Genomic DNA, 15,621 nt, shown 5'->3' on the forward strand with positions numbered 1-15,621 from the left:
CTACAGAAGCAATGTCATCACTGAAGCTTGCCAGAGGAAATGCTTCAGGGGACTGGGATTTTTACCCAAACTTTTCACTGGAAAGGATCAAATAACACAATACTGAACCTGCCTGGCCTGCAGCTTGTTTCTGCCAGTGTATTATGGCTCCAAGCTAGGGCTTCTCTGTTAAGAGACATATTTTAAAATGACATTTCCCTGAAACAACAAACCAGGACACATAGCAATTTAACATCCTCCTCCGGACTACAAGTCTTTGCTCATTTTTGCTCCAACATAAACATGTATTTAAAATATGAATATATCCCTGTGTTGACTCATGATTTTTATATAAATAAGCTCACAGCCACAGATATAATTTTTTCCTTTTGCTGGCTCTCTGCTCTCTTTTGAGCCATAGCCTGTTTCCTCTATGCAATGATGTTTTCTGTCTGTCTGTCTAAAATTCTGAGTTTCAACTAATTTTATGTTGGAGAGATGATACAGGTCTGATGGATGTGTGGTAACAGCACCTGCCATGAAATCTGCCAATTTTCTGTACTTCATCAGAGGATCACAATGAAATTGTTCTATCTTCTTAAATTCAGCAGTGAAAGTATGAGAAGGGGATTTTTTCATTAAGCATCTTACATATGGAAAGCTTTCCAAGAGAGGCTTTCCTGACATCAGCTTCGATATTGTTATATACACATATAAATTTATATATTATATATATGTGTATATATGTTTTTATTTGTCTGTATATATTCTCTTTGTATTTTATTGTATCTGTGCATTTAATACATTAATTGTTGTTATTGTGTGCCTTGAAGTAGTTTCTGACCCTAAGGCAACCCTATCATAGGGTCCAACATCATGGCAAGATTTATTTAAAGGGGGTTAATCATTGTCTTCTCTGAGTTTTTGTGACCAAATGAAGATTTGAACCATGATCTCATGGTCTAACACTTAAATCACATAGGCTTCTAATAACATTTGAATATTGTGCTTTAATAATGAAATTCTCATGATTTCTCATGATTTCTCATGATTTCCCAATAACAGAGTTTTCTTCCTGCCAGATAATAACAACAACAACAACAACTTTATTTTTGTATGCCGCCACCATCTCCCCAAACGGACTCGGAGTGGCTCACATAGGGACAAGCCCAATCAGTCACATTTACCTCATAAAAAATACAGTTAAAACACAAGTATCAACTAAAAACAGAATAGACATACCATGGTTAAAATAGCATAACTATAAAAACATTCAAAGTGATTAATAATCATCTGTGAGCCTTTAGATGGTCCTATTTTGGGCCTGATGGGTGACTAACAACTCATTAAAGTTAGAACTGGTGTATAAATCAAGTATAAATACATGGGGTAGGCAACAGGTAGGGGAAAAGTCTTGAGGTAAAAAAAACAACTGTAAGGTAGGAGGGCAGATTTCAATATGAATAGGGGCCAGGTTATAAGGGTTTGTCTAATCAAAAGCACAACTAAACATCCATGATTTTAATTGCTTACGGAAGACACTGAGAGTAGGTGCTAACCTAATTCCAGGGAATTCCAGAGCCGGGGAGCCCACAGAGAAGGCCCTCTCCCGCGTCCCCACCAACCACACTTGCAAAAGGGGAGGAAGCGAGAGAAGAGCCTCTCCAGAAGATCTTAGAGCTCGCACAGGATCGTAGGGAGAGATGCGGTCATGAAGATAGGCTGGTCCCGAACCATTTAGGGCTTTATAGGTAATAACCTGCACTTTGAATTGGAACCGGAAACTTAATGGCAGCCAGTGGAGCTGTTTAAACGGGGGGGGGGGGGGGGTAGACCTCTCCCTGTAACTGGCTCCAGTTAACAATCTGGCTGCTGATCTTTGAACTAGTTGTAGTTTCCGAGCCGTCTTCAAAGGCAGCCCAACGTAGAGTGCATTGCAGTAATCCATTCTAGAGGTAACTAAGGCATGGAGCACCCTGGTCAAGTCAGACTTCTCGAGATATGGTCACAGCTGGCGCACAAGCTTTAATTTTGCAAAGGCCCTCCCAGCCACCGCCGACACCTGTGTGTCAAGCATCAGTGTCAAGTCTAGGAGGATCCCCAGACTGCGGACCTGTGCCTTCAGGGGGAGTGTGACCCCGTCAAACACAGGTTGCCATCCTATATCTCAGTCGATCACACGATTGACCAGGAGGACCTCTATCTTGTCAGGATTAATCTTCAGCTTGTTAGCCCTCATCCAGTCCATAACAGAGGCTAGGCACTGGTCCAGGACCCGAGGGGCTTCCTTGGAATTTGGTGGAAAAGAGTAGTAGAGTTGGGTGTCATCTGTGTAGAGATGGCACCTCACTCCAAAACTCTGGATTACCTCACCCAGTGGCTTCATGTAGATGTTAAATAGCATAGGAGATAGAATAGAACCTTGCGGGACCCCACAGGTCAAAGGCCAGGGGTCTGAGCAGTTATCTCTTAGCTTCACCAACTGGGAACGACTCTCCAGGAAGGAGTGGAGCCACTGTAAAGCAATGCCCCCAATACCCATTCCAGAGAGTCGACCCAGAAGGATACCATGGTCGATGGTATCGAAAGCGACTGAGATGTCCAGGAGAACCAACAGGGGCACACTCCCCCTGTCAAGTTCTCTGCGGAGGTCATCCACCAAGGCGACCAAAGTTGTTTCAGTACCTTGACCAGGCCTGAAACCAGACTGGATCCAAATAGTTGGTCTCATCGCGGAATCCCTGGAGCTGCATGGCAACCACCTGCTCTAGAGACTTGCCCAGGAAGGGGAGATTGGAGATTGGTTGGTAGTTGTTTAAAACCATATGATCAAGAGATGCCTTCTTCAGGCTAGGCATTACTATTGCCTGCTTAAGGCTCAATAGCATATGCAAGGCATTTATGATTCTTACAAACCAATCCACCAATCCCATACTGGCAAGTTTAATACGCCAGGAAGGGCAAGGATCCAGAGCGCAAGTGGTCACCCTCACTGCCCCACGGACCCCCCCCCCAGCCATCCTTAGGCTGAACCAGCTGAAATGAATCCATCAAAATCAGACAAGCAGATGCCTCGGTTACCTCATTTGGTACTGTAGCAAAACTGGCGTCTAAGTCAGAGCACATCTGAGCGACTTTGTCTGCAAAATGATGTGCGAAACTGCCAAATCGAATTGTCAGGTGATTGGGAACCATCCCCCCCTCATGTGGATGGAGAAGCTCCCCGACCACCCAAAACAACTCAGCAGGTCTATTAGTTGCAGACGCGATGCGAGCAGTCGAGAAAGCTTTTCTGGCTGCCCTCAACGCTGCAGAGTAGGCCTTAAGTGAGGCTCTAAGCCCATGTTCAGTCAAGTACACTGTGAGTCCTCCGCCAGAGGCACTCTAGCCTCCGTCTCGTCCTCTTCATCATCACCAGCTCCTCAGAGAACCAAGGAGCCAGCTTGAGTCTACAGGATGCGAGGGGATGTTCAGGGGTGATCGTGTCCACTGCCCTGGCTATTTTGGTGTTATAGAGATCGACCAGAGCCTCGACAGGATTGTCAGCCAACATGACAGGTAACTCCCCAAGAGCTGTCAGGAATCCATCAGGATCCATAAACCTCTTGGGGTGGACCATTTTAATAGGTCCTCCATTCCTGCGGAGGTTTGAGGTCACGGTTAGTCTAAAACTGATCAGATGGCGGTCAGACCATAACAATGCAAGAATATTTTGCTCTTCGACCCCGACCATATTCCCGTCTGCAATAAAAACCAGGTCTAAAGTTTGCCCTGCCTTATGAGTGGGCCCTGTTATCACTTGGGACAGTCTCATGGTCATCATGGCAACCATGACGTTCAGATGCAAATACAAAAGATTTTGTGTTTTTTTGTTTTACATTAATTTTATTTTTCAAGGTTTTTTTTGTTTTGGTGAAAAAGCTGCTTGCTGACCTCTTGTCTTTGGTGCAAATACTTTTATGGAGAAAATAGTATCTGGTTTTCTGATACAAACTAAAGTAATCTGCACAAATTATTCACACAAAGGCTCACAAATATGAAGAATCTCACAGCAGTTGGCCATTTTCTTGAGAACCTGACCCTTTCTTATAAAAACAATACATGATACACTTCATGGAGTTTCTGAAAAAATCCAAGGAAAACCTCAAAATATGTTGAACACACACACCAAAATACAAAGTTGATTTGTAAGAGTTATTGAATGTATTATGGCAGCTGGACAAATACAGTCATGTCTACAGTTCATAGGTAAGGCAAGGAACTAGAACTAGATAACAAAGAAAGAAACAAATGCTGTCTTACTGTTCAGTGTGTGCAAACCTATCTTATATTTTGTTCCATGAGATAAAACATGAGTTGATCCAACAATCTGCTGTAAAACTTCATGCATGAAAGTAAACAAACAACAAATACATCATATGACTATATCAAGGAATGTGTGGGATGCTATGCTTTATATTCTGAGTAAGGGTGCATTTGCTTAAAACTCAAATTATTATTATTATTATTATTATTATTATTATTATTATTATCATCATCATCATTATTATTATTTACAGTATTTATATTCCGCCCTTCTCACCCCGAAGGGGACTCAGGGCGGATCACATTGTATACATATAAGGCAAACATTCAATGCCATACACACAGAACAGGACAGAGACAGACGCAGAGGCAATTTAACCTTCTCCTGAGGGGATATTCGATTCTGGCCACAGAGGGGAGCAACTACTTCATCATCCACTGTGATGGCACTTCCTCATTCCAACGTCGTAAATTAGTTAAATTTGCCTCCCCACTTTATAAGTGGTACCTTATTTCCTACTTGATAGATGCAACTATCTTTCAGGTTGCTAGGTCAGCAACGAGCAGGGGCTATTTTTTATTTTTTAATTGACGGGTGCTCACCCCACCACGGGCTGGCCTCGAACTCATGACCTTATGGTCAGAGTGATTTATTGCAGCAGGCTGCTCACCAGCCTGTACCACAGCCCGGCCCCATATGAATAATAATAATAATAATAAAACTTTATTTATACCCCGCCACCATCTCCCCAATGGGGACTCGGGGCGGCTTACATGGGGCCATGCCCAAGACAATACAATATAACCATAACATAATACAATTAAATAATACATTACATAAAATAAACAGTACAACATAAGATCGAAACAGCAATATAACAAGAGCGGGCCGCATGAACACTACATTTAAAAACTAGATTAAAAATTAAAACTCTGGGTGAGAAAGGGATCAGAATAAAAACCTCGAGGGACAGGACATCAGATAGTGAATGCATATGAATGCAAATAGGAAAGGTCCGGATTATGCTCATGGATTCTGTGATTATTTATGATTGTTGGTTTTAAATGTTTCCAAATTGTTTTAATTGTATTTATTATCCCATTTTAAATGTAGTTTTAATTTTGCATTGTTCTTATGGCATTGAATAGCTGCCAACATGTAAAGCTGCCTTGCATCCCTTTCGGGGTGGAGAAAGGCAGGATAGAAATAGTGTAAATAATAAAATAATTCGACTTGTGATACGAAATCCAGCATATCTATCTTGTTTGCTGTGTCAGACTATGTCGTTGTGTCAATAATAATAATAATAATAATAATAATAATAATTGTATTCATATTATTTTCTTTGTAAACATTTGCTTCAAGTGACAAGAGATTCACGCTTTGGGGACTTGGGGAAATTATGGTGTCAATTTTGCACAATTCCATGATCAATAAAAAGGTTTTAAATTGAGAGAGATGTCCCACATTTCAGAATATGCTGTGTGCAAGAGTAATGACTAGCTACAGTACAAGAGCCTGCTTGGTACAGTGGTTTAAGTGTTGGTTTATGAGTCTAGAGACAGGGTTTGAACCCCACTCAGCCATGGAAATCCACTGGATAACCTTGGGAAAATCATACTCTGTCAAAGGACCCTTTTACACAGACTATAAAATCAAATAGAAATGGGATAAAGGGGATGGATTGCTGAAAATGCACTTAAAATATGAGATCTGCTGAAAAATTCACACATTTGCATCCCTGTATATCCCTGCACTCATGAAAAACATGGGACTTCACTGTGATACACTGGGGTGGACTGCTCCAGCACAGATACCAACCATGTAGGGGGGGAGGGGGGACCGGAGGAGGGGGGCGCCATTCAGGTCGTGTGGGGGAGGAGACTTGCGGGTCACCAACACCCTAGGGAGAAGCTCAACAGAGTGCTTGCGACCCTTGAAAAGGTAGGAAGTGGTAGGCCCCATGGCAGTCCCCTTAGCCTTAAGGTCTTGCTGATCAACGCCAGATCTGTCAATGGTAAGACCGCCGCCATTCAGGACTTGATCCTGGATGGGGGGGCGGATCTGGCTTGCATTACCGAGACCTGGCTGGACGAGCTGGGGGTAGTAAATCTCACTCAGCTGTGCCCACCAGGCTTCGGAGTGCATCAGCAGGCCAGGCTGGGGGGGTGTGGAGGAGGGGTCGCAGTTGTCTATCGGCAATCCATCGCCGTGGTCAGATGCTCTGTTCCGCAAGCATCTGGGTTTGAGTGCGTCCACCTGAGGGTGGGGAACCTTGATAGCGTGGGGTTTCTGCTGGTGTACCGCCCACCCCGCGACCCAGTAGTTTCCCTGACTGAGCTAGCAGAGGTGGTCTCCAATTCGGCCTTGGTCTCCCAGTGCCTGGTGGTGCTGGGAGACTTTAACATTCATGCTGAGACCCCCTTGACTGGTGCAGCTCAGGATTTCATGGCCGCCATGACGACCATGGGGCTATCACAAATTATAGCTGGTCCTACCCATCAGGCTGGACACACACTCGACCTAGTTTTTGTGGCGGACAGTGGAATGATCAGAGTGGAAGAACAAAACACCCTTCCTGTGTCATGGTCTGATCATTATCTGGTCAGTTTTAGACTTTCGGTGACCCTAAACCTCCGCAGGGGTGAAGGACAAATTAAGATTGTCCGCCCCAGGAGACTGATGGATCCGGAGGGATTCCTGAGGAATCTTGGGGTCCTTCCTGCCATGGAGCCTGGCGATCCTGTCGACGTCTTGGTTGATCTCTATAACAGGGAAGTGACCAGGGCGATAGATACGATCGCTCCTGAACGCCCCATCACGTTGCGTCATGACAAGCCGTCTCCCTGGTTCACTGGGGAGCTGGCTATGATGAAGCATACGAGGAGGGGGCTAGAGCGCACTTGGAGGAGTTCTCGGGACGTGTCCGACCGAGCACGGGCTACAGCCTTTCTTAGGGCGTATACCGTGGCTATACGGGCAGCCAAGGAGTCCTATATGACTACCCGTATAGCGTCTGCAGCAAATAGATCATCGGAGTTGTTTCGGGTCGTTGGGGAACTCCTTCAGCCACCTGTGGTGGAGGAGACTTTTGACGACCCAGCAACTCGGTGTCGTGATTTCACACACCATTTTGCAGACAAAGTCGCTCAGATACGCCTTGAGCTCGACTCCAATTTCACCACAGTGCCAAGGGAGGTGATTGAGGCATCTGCTTGTCCGATTTTGTGGGATTCTTTTAGGCTTGTTCTTCCTGAGACCGTGGTGGAGGTCCTTGGGGCTGTGAGGGCAACCACGTCGGTTCTGGACCCTTGCCCGACTTGGCTAATTAAATCGGCCAGGGAGGGGCTGGTTGATTGGTTTGTGTTGATCATTAATGCATCGTTGGAGCAGGGGGTTTTCCCATCTTACCTGAAACAAGCTGTGGTTCGTCCACTCCTGAAAAAGGTTTCCCTTGACTCCACGGTGCTGAACAATTTCAGACCAATCTCCAACCTCCCTTTCTTGGGTAAGATGCTGGAGCGGGTGGTTGCCTCCCAGCTCCAGGGCTTTCTAGATGACATCAACTACCTAGATCAGTCACAGTCTGGTTTCAGGCCTGGTCACGGCACCGAGACAGCCTTGGTCGCCTTGGTGGATGACCTCCGTAGAGAGCTGGACAGGGGGAGTGTGACCCTGTTGGTTCTCTTGGACATCTCAGCGGCTTTCGATACCATCGATCATGGTATCCTTCTGGGACGACTCTCTGGGATGGGTCTCGGGGGCACGGTTTTGTCGTGGCTCCGATCCTTCCTGGAGGGTCGATCCCAGATGGTGAAGCTGGGAGACGCCTGCTCGGACCCCTGGCCTTTGAGCTGTGGGGTCCCGCAAGGCTCTATTCTGTCTCCTATGCTCTTTAACATCTACATGAAACCGCTGGGAGAGGTCATCCGGAGTTTTGGAGTTGGGTGTCACCTCGATGCAGATGACGCACAACTCTACTACTCCTTTCCACCTAATTCCAAGGAGGCCTCTCGGGTGCTGGACGAGTGCCTGGCCGCTGTGTCTATCTGGATGAGGAGGAACAAGCTGAAGATCAATCCCGACAAGACAGAGGTCCTCCTGGTCGATTGTAATCCTGACCGGGGTATAGGGTGGCAACCTGTGCTGGATGGGGTTACACTCCCCCTGAAGCCACAGGTCTGCAGTCTGGGAGTCCTCTTGGATTCATCGCTTACGCTCGAGGCTCAGGCGTCGGCGGTGTCTGGGAGGGCCTTCGCACAATTGAGACTCGTGCGCCAACTGCGACCGTACCTCGCGAAGGCTGATCTGGCCGGGGTGGTCCATGCCTTGGTCACCTCCAGACTGGACTACTGTAATGCACTCTACATGGGGCTGCCCTTGAAAACGGCTCAGAAGTTCCAACTGGTCCAACGAGCAGCAACCAGGATGTTAACTGGGGCTCCTTACAGAGAGAGGTCAACCCTCCTGTTCAAGGAGCTCCACTGGCTGCCATTTATTTTACGAGCCCAATTTAAGGTGCAGGTGCTTACCTACAAAGCCCTGAACAGTTTGGGACCATCCTACCTCCGTGACCGCATCTCCATCTACGAACCCACGCATTCACTTCAGTCATCTGGAGAGGCCCTGCTCGTGATCCCGCCTGCGTCGCAAGCGCGGTTGGTGAGGACACGAGACAGGGCCTTCTCCGTGGTGGCCCCCCGACTCTGGAACACCCTCCCCAAGGATCTCAGACAGGCCCCTACACTGGCAGTCTTCAGAAAGAACTTGAAGACCTGGCTGTTCCAATGTGCCTTCCCAGATTAATAGGAAATATCCAATACCAAGTCCCATAAGCACTCTATTAGAACTAAGATCATATATCGCACTCTGCACTTGCCCTATAAGCCCTATATATCACCTGTCATATCAGCACTTTTAATCTTGTACCCATTACTCTGGCCCGGCCCAGTTTTATTGTGTTTTGCGTATTGTTTATTGCTTGTTGTTTATACTGTTTTAATTGTTTTTAATTTGCCTTTTGTTTTGTATTGTTATATTGTGTGTTGAGGCCTTGGCCTTTGTAAGCCGCATCGAGTCCTTCGGGAGATGCTAGCAGGGTACAAATAAAGTTTAATAATAATAATAATAATAATAATAATAATGTGCACATTTTAAAATCTTGAAACAGCTGATGAGGGCTGTAAATAGATGGAGCCACAGACACAAAGTTGGATAAATTGAAGCACAAATGGAAAACAATTATCAGCAACCATTCCTTGTTCTTATATTTATGAATTAAACAGAGTTTGAATTTACACAGTGGGAATCAGCATGACAAGCAAATGATCCCAAAGGGAAATGGGGTTTAAGAGGACAAACATAAAGGTAGCAGGAGGGTGAGGAGAGATAATAATAAGAAATTTGCTTTTGTGCACATTTGTATATCCACACCAGTGCTTATGAAGTCCAGTGCATCTTGGAGAGTCAAAAGAAAATAAAAGAAAACTCCCAGTGGATGTCCCACATCTGTTTTGCAGATTTCTAAAATCCTCTACAAATAAATCCTTCAGTATGCCAGTGGACTATTTATCAGGACTGAGAGTGCCATGTTTGGACTTGCTTTCAGGTACAGCAAATTTTTGCCCCACTTCTTTGTCCCGGATTATGAGGCAGTCTGGAAGGACCCAAAGAAGGCAAGGGCAAAGCCCTATGAACAAATCTTATCAACAAAATCCTACAGTAAGTTGTTCTAAGGTTGTGATAATTCAGAAATTATGCAGACCCCAGAGAGAGTGATGCTCATATTCAGCATTAGTCATAATGATGAAAATAATACCTGAGTAGTTACCGTATATACTCGAGTATAAGCCGACCCTAATATAAGCCAAGGCACTTAATTTTTATCACAAAAAAACTGGGGAAATTTACTGACTCGAGTATAAGCCGAGGGTGGAAAATGCACACTAGTGGCAAATTTCAAAATGAAATTAGATCACCATGAAATTATATTGAGGCATCAGTAGGTTAAAGGTTTTTGAATATTTACCATATTTCAAAGAAAAACAGTAAACTAGCTCTGTAAGTGGAAAAGTAGGATCAACAAAAACAATATGGTATTAATAATAATAATAATAATAATAATAATAATAATAATAATAATAAATTCATTTGTACCCTTTCCTAATTATCTCCCCATGGGGACTCAGGCCAGCTTCCAACAGTAACAGGCAAACATTCAATGTCTACATAAACAATGCAGAGCTAGATATAGATCTATAATTATATATAATAATTTCACATATGCATTTCCCCCTGAAATGTTTGCAAATCCTCTCTCTCTATATATGCATTTCCCTCCTGCAATATTTGCAAGCCCTATATATTTATGTTTATATCTATCTAGAAATCTGTGTCTGTCTGTCTGTGTGTGTGTGCAGTTCCCCTACAATATTTGCAAGCCCTATAAATCTATATTCATATATATCTATCTAGACATCTCTCTATATGTAGATAATTATATCTGTATAGGATTTGCAAAGATTTGCAAACATGTGAGGTGAAAATTCATATATAAAATAATGTATACACATAGATATAGATATACAGGTACCCTGTTTCCCCTAAAATAAGACATCCCCAGAAAATAAGACCTAGTAGAGGTTTTGCTGAATTGCTAAATATAAAGCCTCCTCCCCAAAAATAAGACCTAGCAAAGTTTTTGTTTGGAAGCATGTCCACCAAGCCGAACACCAGAGCATGCAGGATTGGTAAATGTACGTACCATAGATTGTTTTACATGGAAATATTGGTTGTAACAAGAAATTCTTGATAGGATTCACAGTTTGTCTGGTTATGCTGGTTTATGATGACAACTACTGTACAGTATATAATAAATGTTCAATTTTTTTGTTCAACAATAAATGTGAATTCTTCTTCATGGAAAAATAAGACATCCCCTGAAAATAAGACCTAGAGTATCTTTGGGAGCAAAAATTAATATAAGACACTGTCTTATTTTCGGGGAAACACGGTACATGGAAATCTCTAGATATCTATATGTATATTGGATTTGCAAAGACTTGAAAACATATGAGAGGAAATTCATATCTAAAATTAATGTAGATAGATAGACACAAATATTTAGGTACATAGGGATTGCAAAGGCTTGCAGGGGAGAATGCCTATATATCTGTAGCAGAGATTAACAAATATTTCAGGGGAAATGCTTTTGTAAGATTAATGGGCATATATATATTCTTCTTGCTGACTGCAAGGATTTCTTTCCCTTTTCAAAACATTCCCTTGGTTAAGAGTGAGGGAGGCTCTGGAAAAGGAAACACTGATAAGGGAGAGTAAGAGAAGAGATAAATAGATCATCTATTGCAAGCAACGACCTCCTGGCTCTGCTGTTGGCTTGACCTTGACCTGATTATAAGCCAGGGGAGGCTTTTTCAGCTCATAAAAAGGGATGAAAAACTCAGCTTATCTTCGAGTATATATGGTAATTAACAATCCAATAAGTAGCTAATCACAGTTCTGGCAGAGGATACAAAATCGGTATCTTTGATATTACTTACAAGAGCCAGTCTACAGCAACAAGCAAGCTGATGTCCTGGGTTGGAAGACCAACTGCTGTGAGGATGAGAAGCATGGTCACTAGTCCTGCGCTGGGTATACTTGCAGCTCCGACACTGGCAAGGGTAGCTGTTAGACTGCAAAATCAAATACATCTGCTTGGTCGAATAGAGTTTTTCTTAGTGCAGAAGTGGGCAAAGTATGGCCCATAGGTTGCATGAACCCCTTGAAACACCAAAGAACAGCCCCTGAAATGGTCCCACTAAACTACTAGATTTTGCGCCAATGTGGGGATTTTATTTTTGCTGAAAACCAGCCACATTGATATAAGACTAGCTGTAAATGAAATAGTCTATTTCCCTCACCCCTCCCCAAAAAAGGAGGGGAAAAGTTTAAAATGGGCCAAAGCACCAGGTGGAAGTGATGTACCATCACTTCTAGCATGCTGAAACACAATGGAGCCACCTCTCGGGAGATGGGGATGGGAAATGGCTCCCTTCCCTCTAATATCCTAGTATTTCTATTGACAATATGAAAACTAAACAAATCTATTCTCTGCCTTTGTTCTACACCAAATTAACTTACTGCAAAACATTTTCCTTCACTAATTGGAGACCAAAGATGTATGTTTCCAGTTATTTCATTCTTGCATGCAAACATTTCAAAAGCTTTTGCCTTATCTCCTGGGGTTATGAAGATTTTTGCCCATTTTAAAAATTATTTCTTTCAGAGCAGGACTTTAAAAATATTTGCATAAAAACATTTTTGTGTGTGCATTGGCAGATGTAGCTATGATAGTGGTGCCCCATTGTCACAACTATTTCTGTGAACACTATCCCCTAAACAAACGCTACCTTCAGTCAAGCAATGGAGAGTTTCTAAGGCACTGTAAATTGTGGAAAATATTAATATTATACACATAATTTTTCCAGTTGTTTAGACAGGCAGTTGGGGAAACCCCTAGAATCCTGTTACAGCTGGCTGTTTCAAAAATCTTAAAATGCATTTCATTTAAAACTCTGGTTCAGCTGCTTCCTGGCATAAGAAGTAGGCTTTTTTTGGTGGGGAGGGTGGTTCAGTCAAGTATAAACATGAGTTCCATATGTTATGAGACCATAAGCCCAATTTACAATCTCATAGATACTGAAAGGATGCCAAATTATTTTTTACAGAAAAGTTATTTTGCACCAGATTTTCAGAACTGCAGAAATTTCAGTGTTTAAAATGTATTAAATGGCTCTGAGACACACAAAAAAACAAATACATTCACAGCAGTCCTGCTGTCTTCTGCTGAGGAAATTCTTCATTGGTAGTGGGATATTGTCTAACTCAGTGGTTCTCAACCTGCGGTCCCCAGATGTTTTTGGCCTACAACTCCCAGAAATTCTAGCCAGTTTACCAGCTGTTAGGATTTGTGGGAGTTGAAGACCAAAAACATCTGGGGATCCCAGGTTGAGAATCACTGGGAACTAATGCATGAAGGCAAACCCAGTTGGGGTTTACATATCTAGTGGTGAAGATGAATGAGGGTTTATAATTATTTAGAAATGTGAACTCCGTTGGTACAGTCAGTCTCTGGGCTATCAGTGTTTTTGCTCTCTAATGTCAGAGAAGAAACATACCTGACAGTGACTATCTGTCCACCATCCAGCTGAATTCCATTCATTTGTGCTATGAAGATGGCTGCTACAGCTTCATAAAGGGCAGTCCCATCCATATTAATAGTGGCTCCAACAGGTAAGACAAATCTTGTCACACGCTTGTCAATGCCCAAATTTTCTTCAAGGCAGCGAAAGGTTACTGGCAATGTGCCCGCACTAGAAAGCAAGTTAAATAAGAAAGAACTGACAGGTTATGTATTCATTTCTGACTTTATGGGGTAATTATCTAGCGCTGCTTATCCTGTATAATGGCAGGCAATCACCTGAAACATCAGTAAAAATTTATTTCCCAAGCCACCATTGAATTTCTCTTTCTTCAAAAGTGAAGTGGAAATGAAGACAGGCTATGAATTAAATAATTTTAAAACTGAGAAATATTGTTCTGTGTCAGGAGAAAAAATTCTTTCACAGGAACTACATTTACTTTGATTTCTACACAATACTAGATATAATACTCCCACCAAATGGCACTAGCTTTCCATGGTGGTGGGACTGCATGCTGCTTGTAGAGTCTCCATTGCAGGGCACTTCCAGACAGCACCACCCGCCTCAAACCCTGGAATTTCCCTCCTGAGTGCCTAAATGCTATCTCAATTAAAATCCCACCCCTTCTCCACATATGCCATTTTGTCATGCCAGAAGGACTTTACAAGCAGGCTCCGTGTCTGGCAGACACGTTCAGATAGGTTTTAGGGCTGAAAACTTGGAGTTTGGGGGGTGTGGTGGGTGCCCTCTGAGTTTTTTGGGCTCCTAGAGCCTGAAAAACTGAGAAGGCTGTGTAGATTGGCCCCGGGGATTGCATGATGCAGTCTCCGAGCCCAATCCACACAGGACCAGCACCTGGTAAGACCTGGATCTTACATACAATCTAGATCTTACCAGATGTTTAATTAATTCAGAACAAAGCAGGGAAACCCTGTCTCGGTTGTACCGGAGGCGTCTGACTTAATTCGGTTTTACCAGAGGCATCTGGTAAAATTGGGGCAGGTCCCAGTTTTTGGGCTTGTCTAGATGGGTCCACAGGCACCTTCTAAAAGTATATTTGTGTTAACTGAATAATTCTTGTTTTTGAGATATAAGTAATATGACTTTCTTTTAGACAAATGCAAAACCATATTGCTTCATTGTTTTAAATCTGGAGGATTTATTTATGAGTCTTTGTTTCTTTGTTATACCCTAACATATCAGAATGGAATATGTTTATCCTTTTGCAATGTGGAAGGAGAAGTAGACATACAACATGTCCACCATTAACTACTGGTTTTACCATTTAAAGGCTTACATAGTTGGAGTCCAAACTATCTGAAAGACCATGGGCGGCTCTACACCAGAGGTTCCTAAACTAAGGTCTGCAGCTTAGATGCAGCTTTCCAGGATCATTTACCCGGCCCCCACCTTAAAATTTAGACTTCGCCTGAAACAACTTGAAGACACAACAACAACCATTCTAATCAACTTGACTCTCTCATCAGCCAAAAGCAGGCCTATACTGGTAAGTTTATGTTGATGAGATTTGTTCTTCATTTTAAATATTATATTGTTCATGTATGTTTTTTGCACTACAACTGAGATATATGCAGTGTGCATAGGAATTCATACACTTTTTTTTCCCAAACTATAATCCAGCCCCATACCAGTCTGAGGGACCATGAACGGGTCCCTGCTCCACACAGACCCTTTATCCTGAGGCTGATCTGGAGTGTTGAATGCCAGATCCACCCTGGGATGGTTTGGATCAGTAGCCCCTGGATGATGTGGAGGTGGGTGAGGGGAGTCCTGACTGTCTAGCAATGCAAACTCAGTTTGGCACTGCCAGATGGTTAGCTTCCTATTTTGTGGTTGTGGCCGCCACATTGGAGGGGGGGGGGAGAGAGAAATTATACTGAAATTTATTTGCATTGCAAACCTTTCCAGTAAATGTGGGGAGGTTACCGGGCATAGTCAGGTCCTGGCATGTGCCCCCAATTCTCTCAGATATTATGTACTTTGAATGATTGAAAGAGGACTTTTATTTCTCAATCTGCAAACCTCAGTGTAATCTAATGTATTTATTTATTTATGATTTCCCAAAGAAATATAAATTTCCTTTCTGATGAAAGTGCCTGGGATACATCGCGT

At 43.2% G+C, this 15,621-nt stretch overlaps 1 protein-coding gene across 1 annotated transcript in view; it reads right to left on the reverse strand.

Annotated features, from left to right (window-relative positions):
• slc1a2 (solute carrier family 1 member 2) overlaps positions 1-15,621 on the reverse strand; it is a 149,396-nt gene that overhangs the window by 14,620 nt on the left and 119,155 nt on the right. Inside the window, exons 8-9 of the mRNA XM_008105943.3 lie at positions 13,465-13,659; positions 11,845-11,979 (exon numbers count right to left, since the gene is read on the reverse strand). Coding sequence (XP_008104150.1) covers positions 11,845-11,979; positions 13,465-13,659 — 330 coding nt within the window. The remainder of the gene's footprint in view (positions 1-11,844; positions 11,980-13,464; positions 13,660-15,621) is intronic.

The sequence above is a fragment of the Anolis carolinensis genome, chromosome 1, assembly GCF_035594765.1.
Source record: "Anolis carolinensis isolate JA03-04 chromosome 1, rAnoCar3.1.pri, whole genome shotgun sequence".
In the NCBI taxonomy this organism is placed as follows: Eukaryota; Metazoa; Chordata; class Lepidosauria; order Squamata; family Dactyloidae; genus Anolis; species Anolis carolinensis.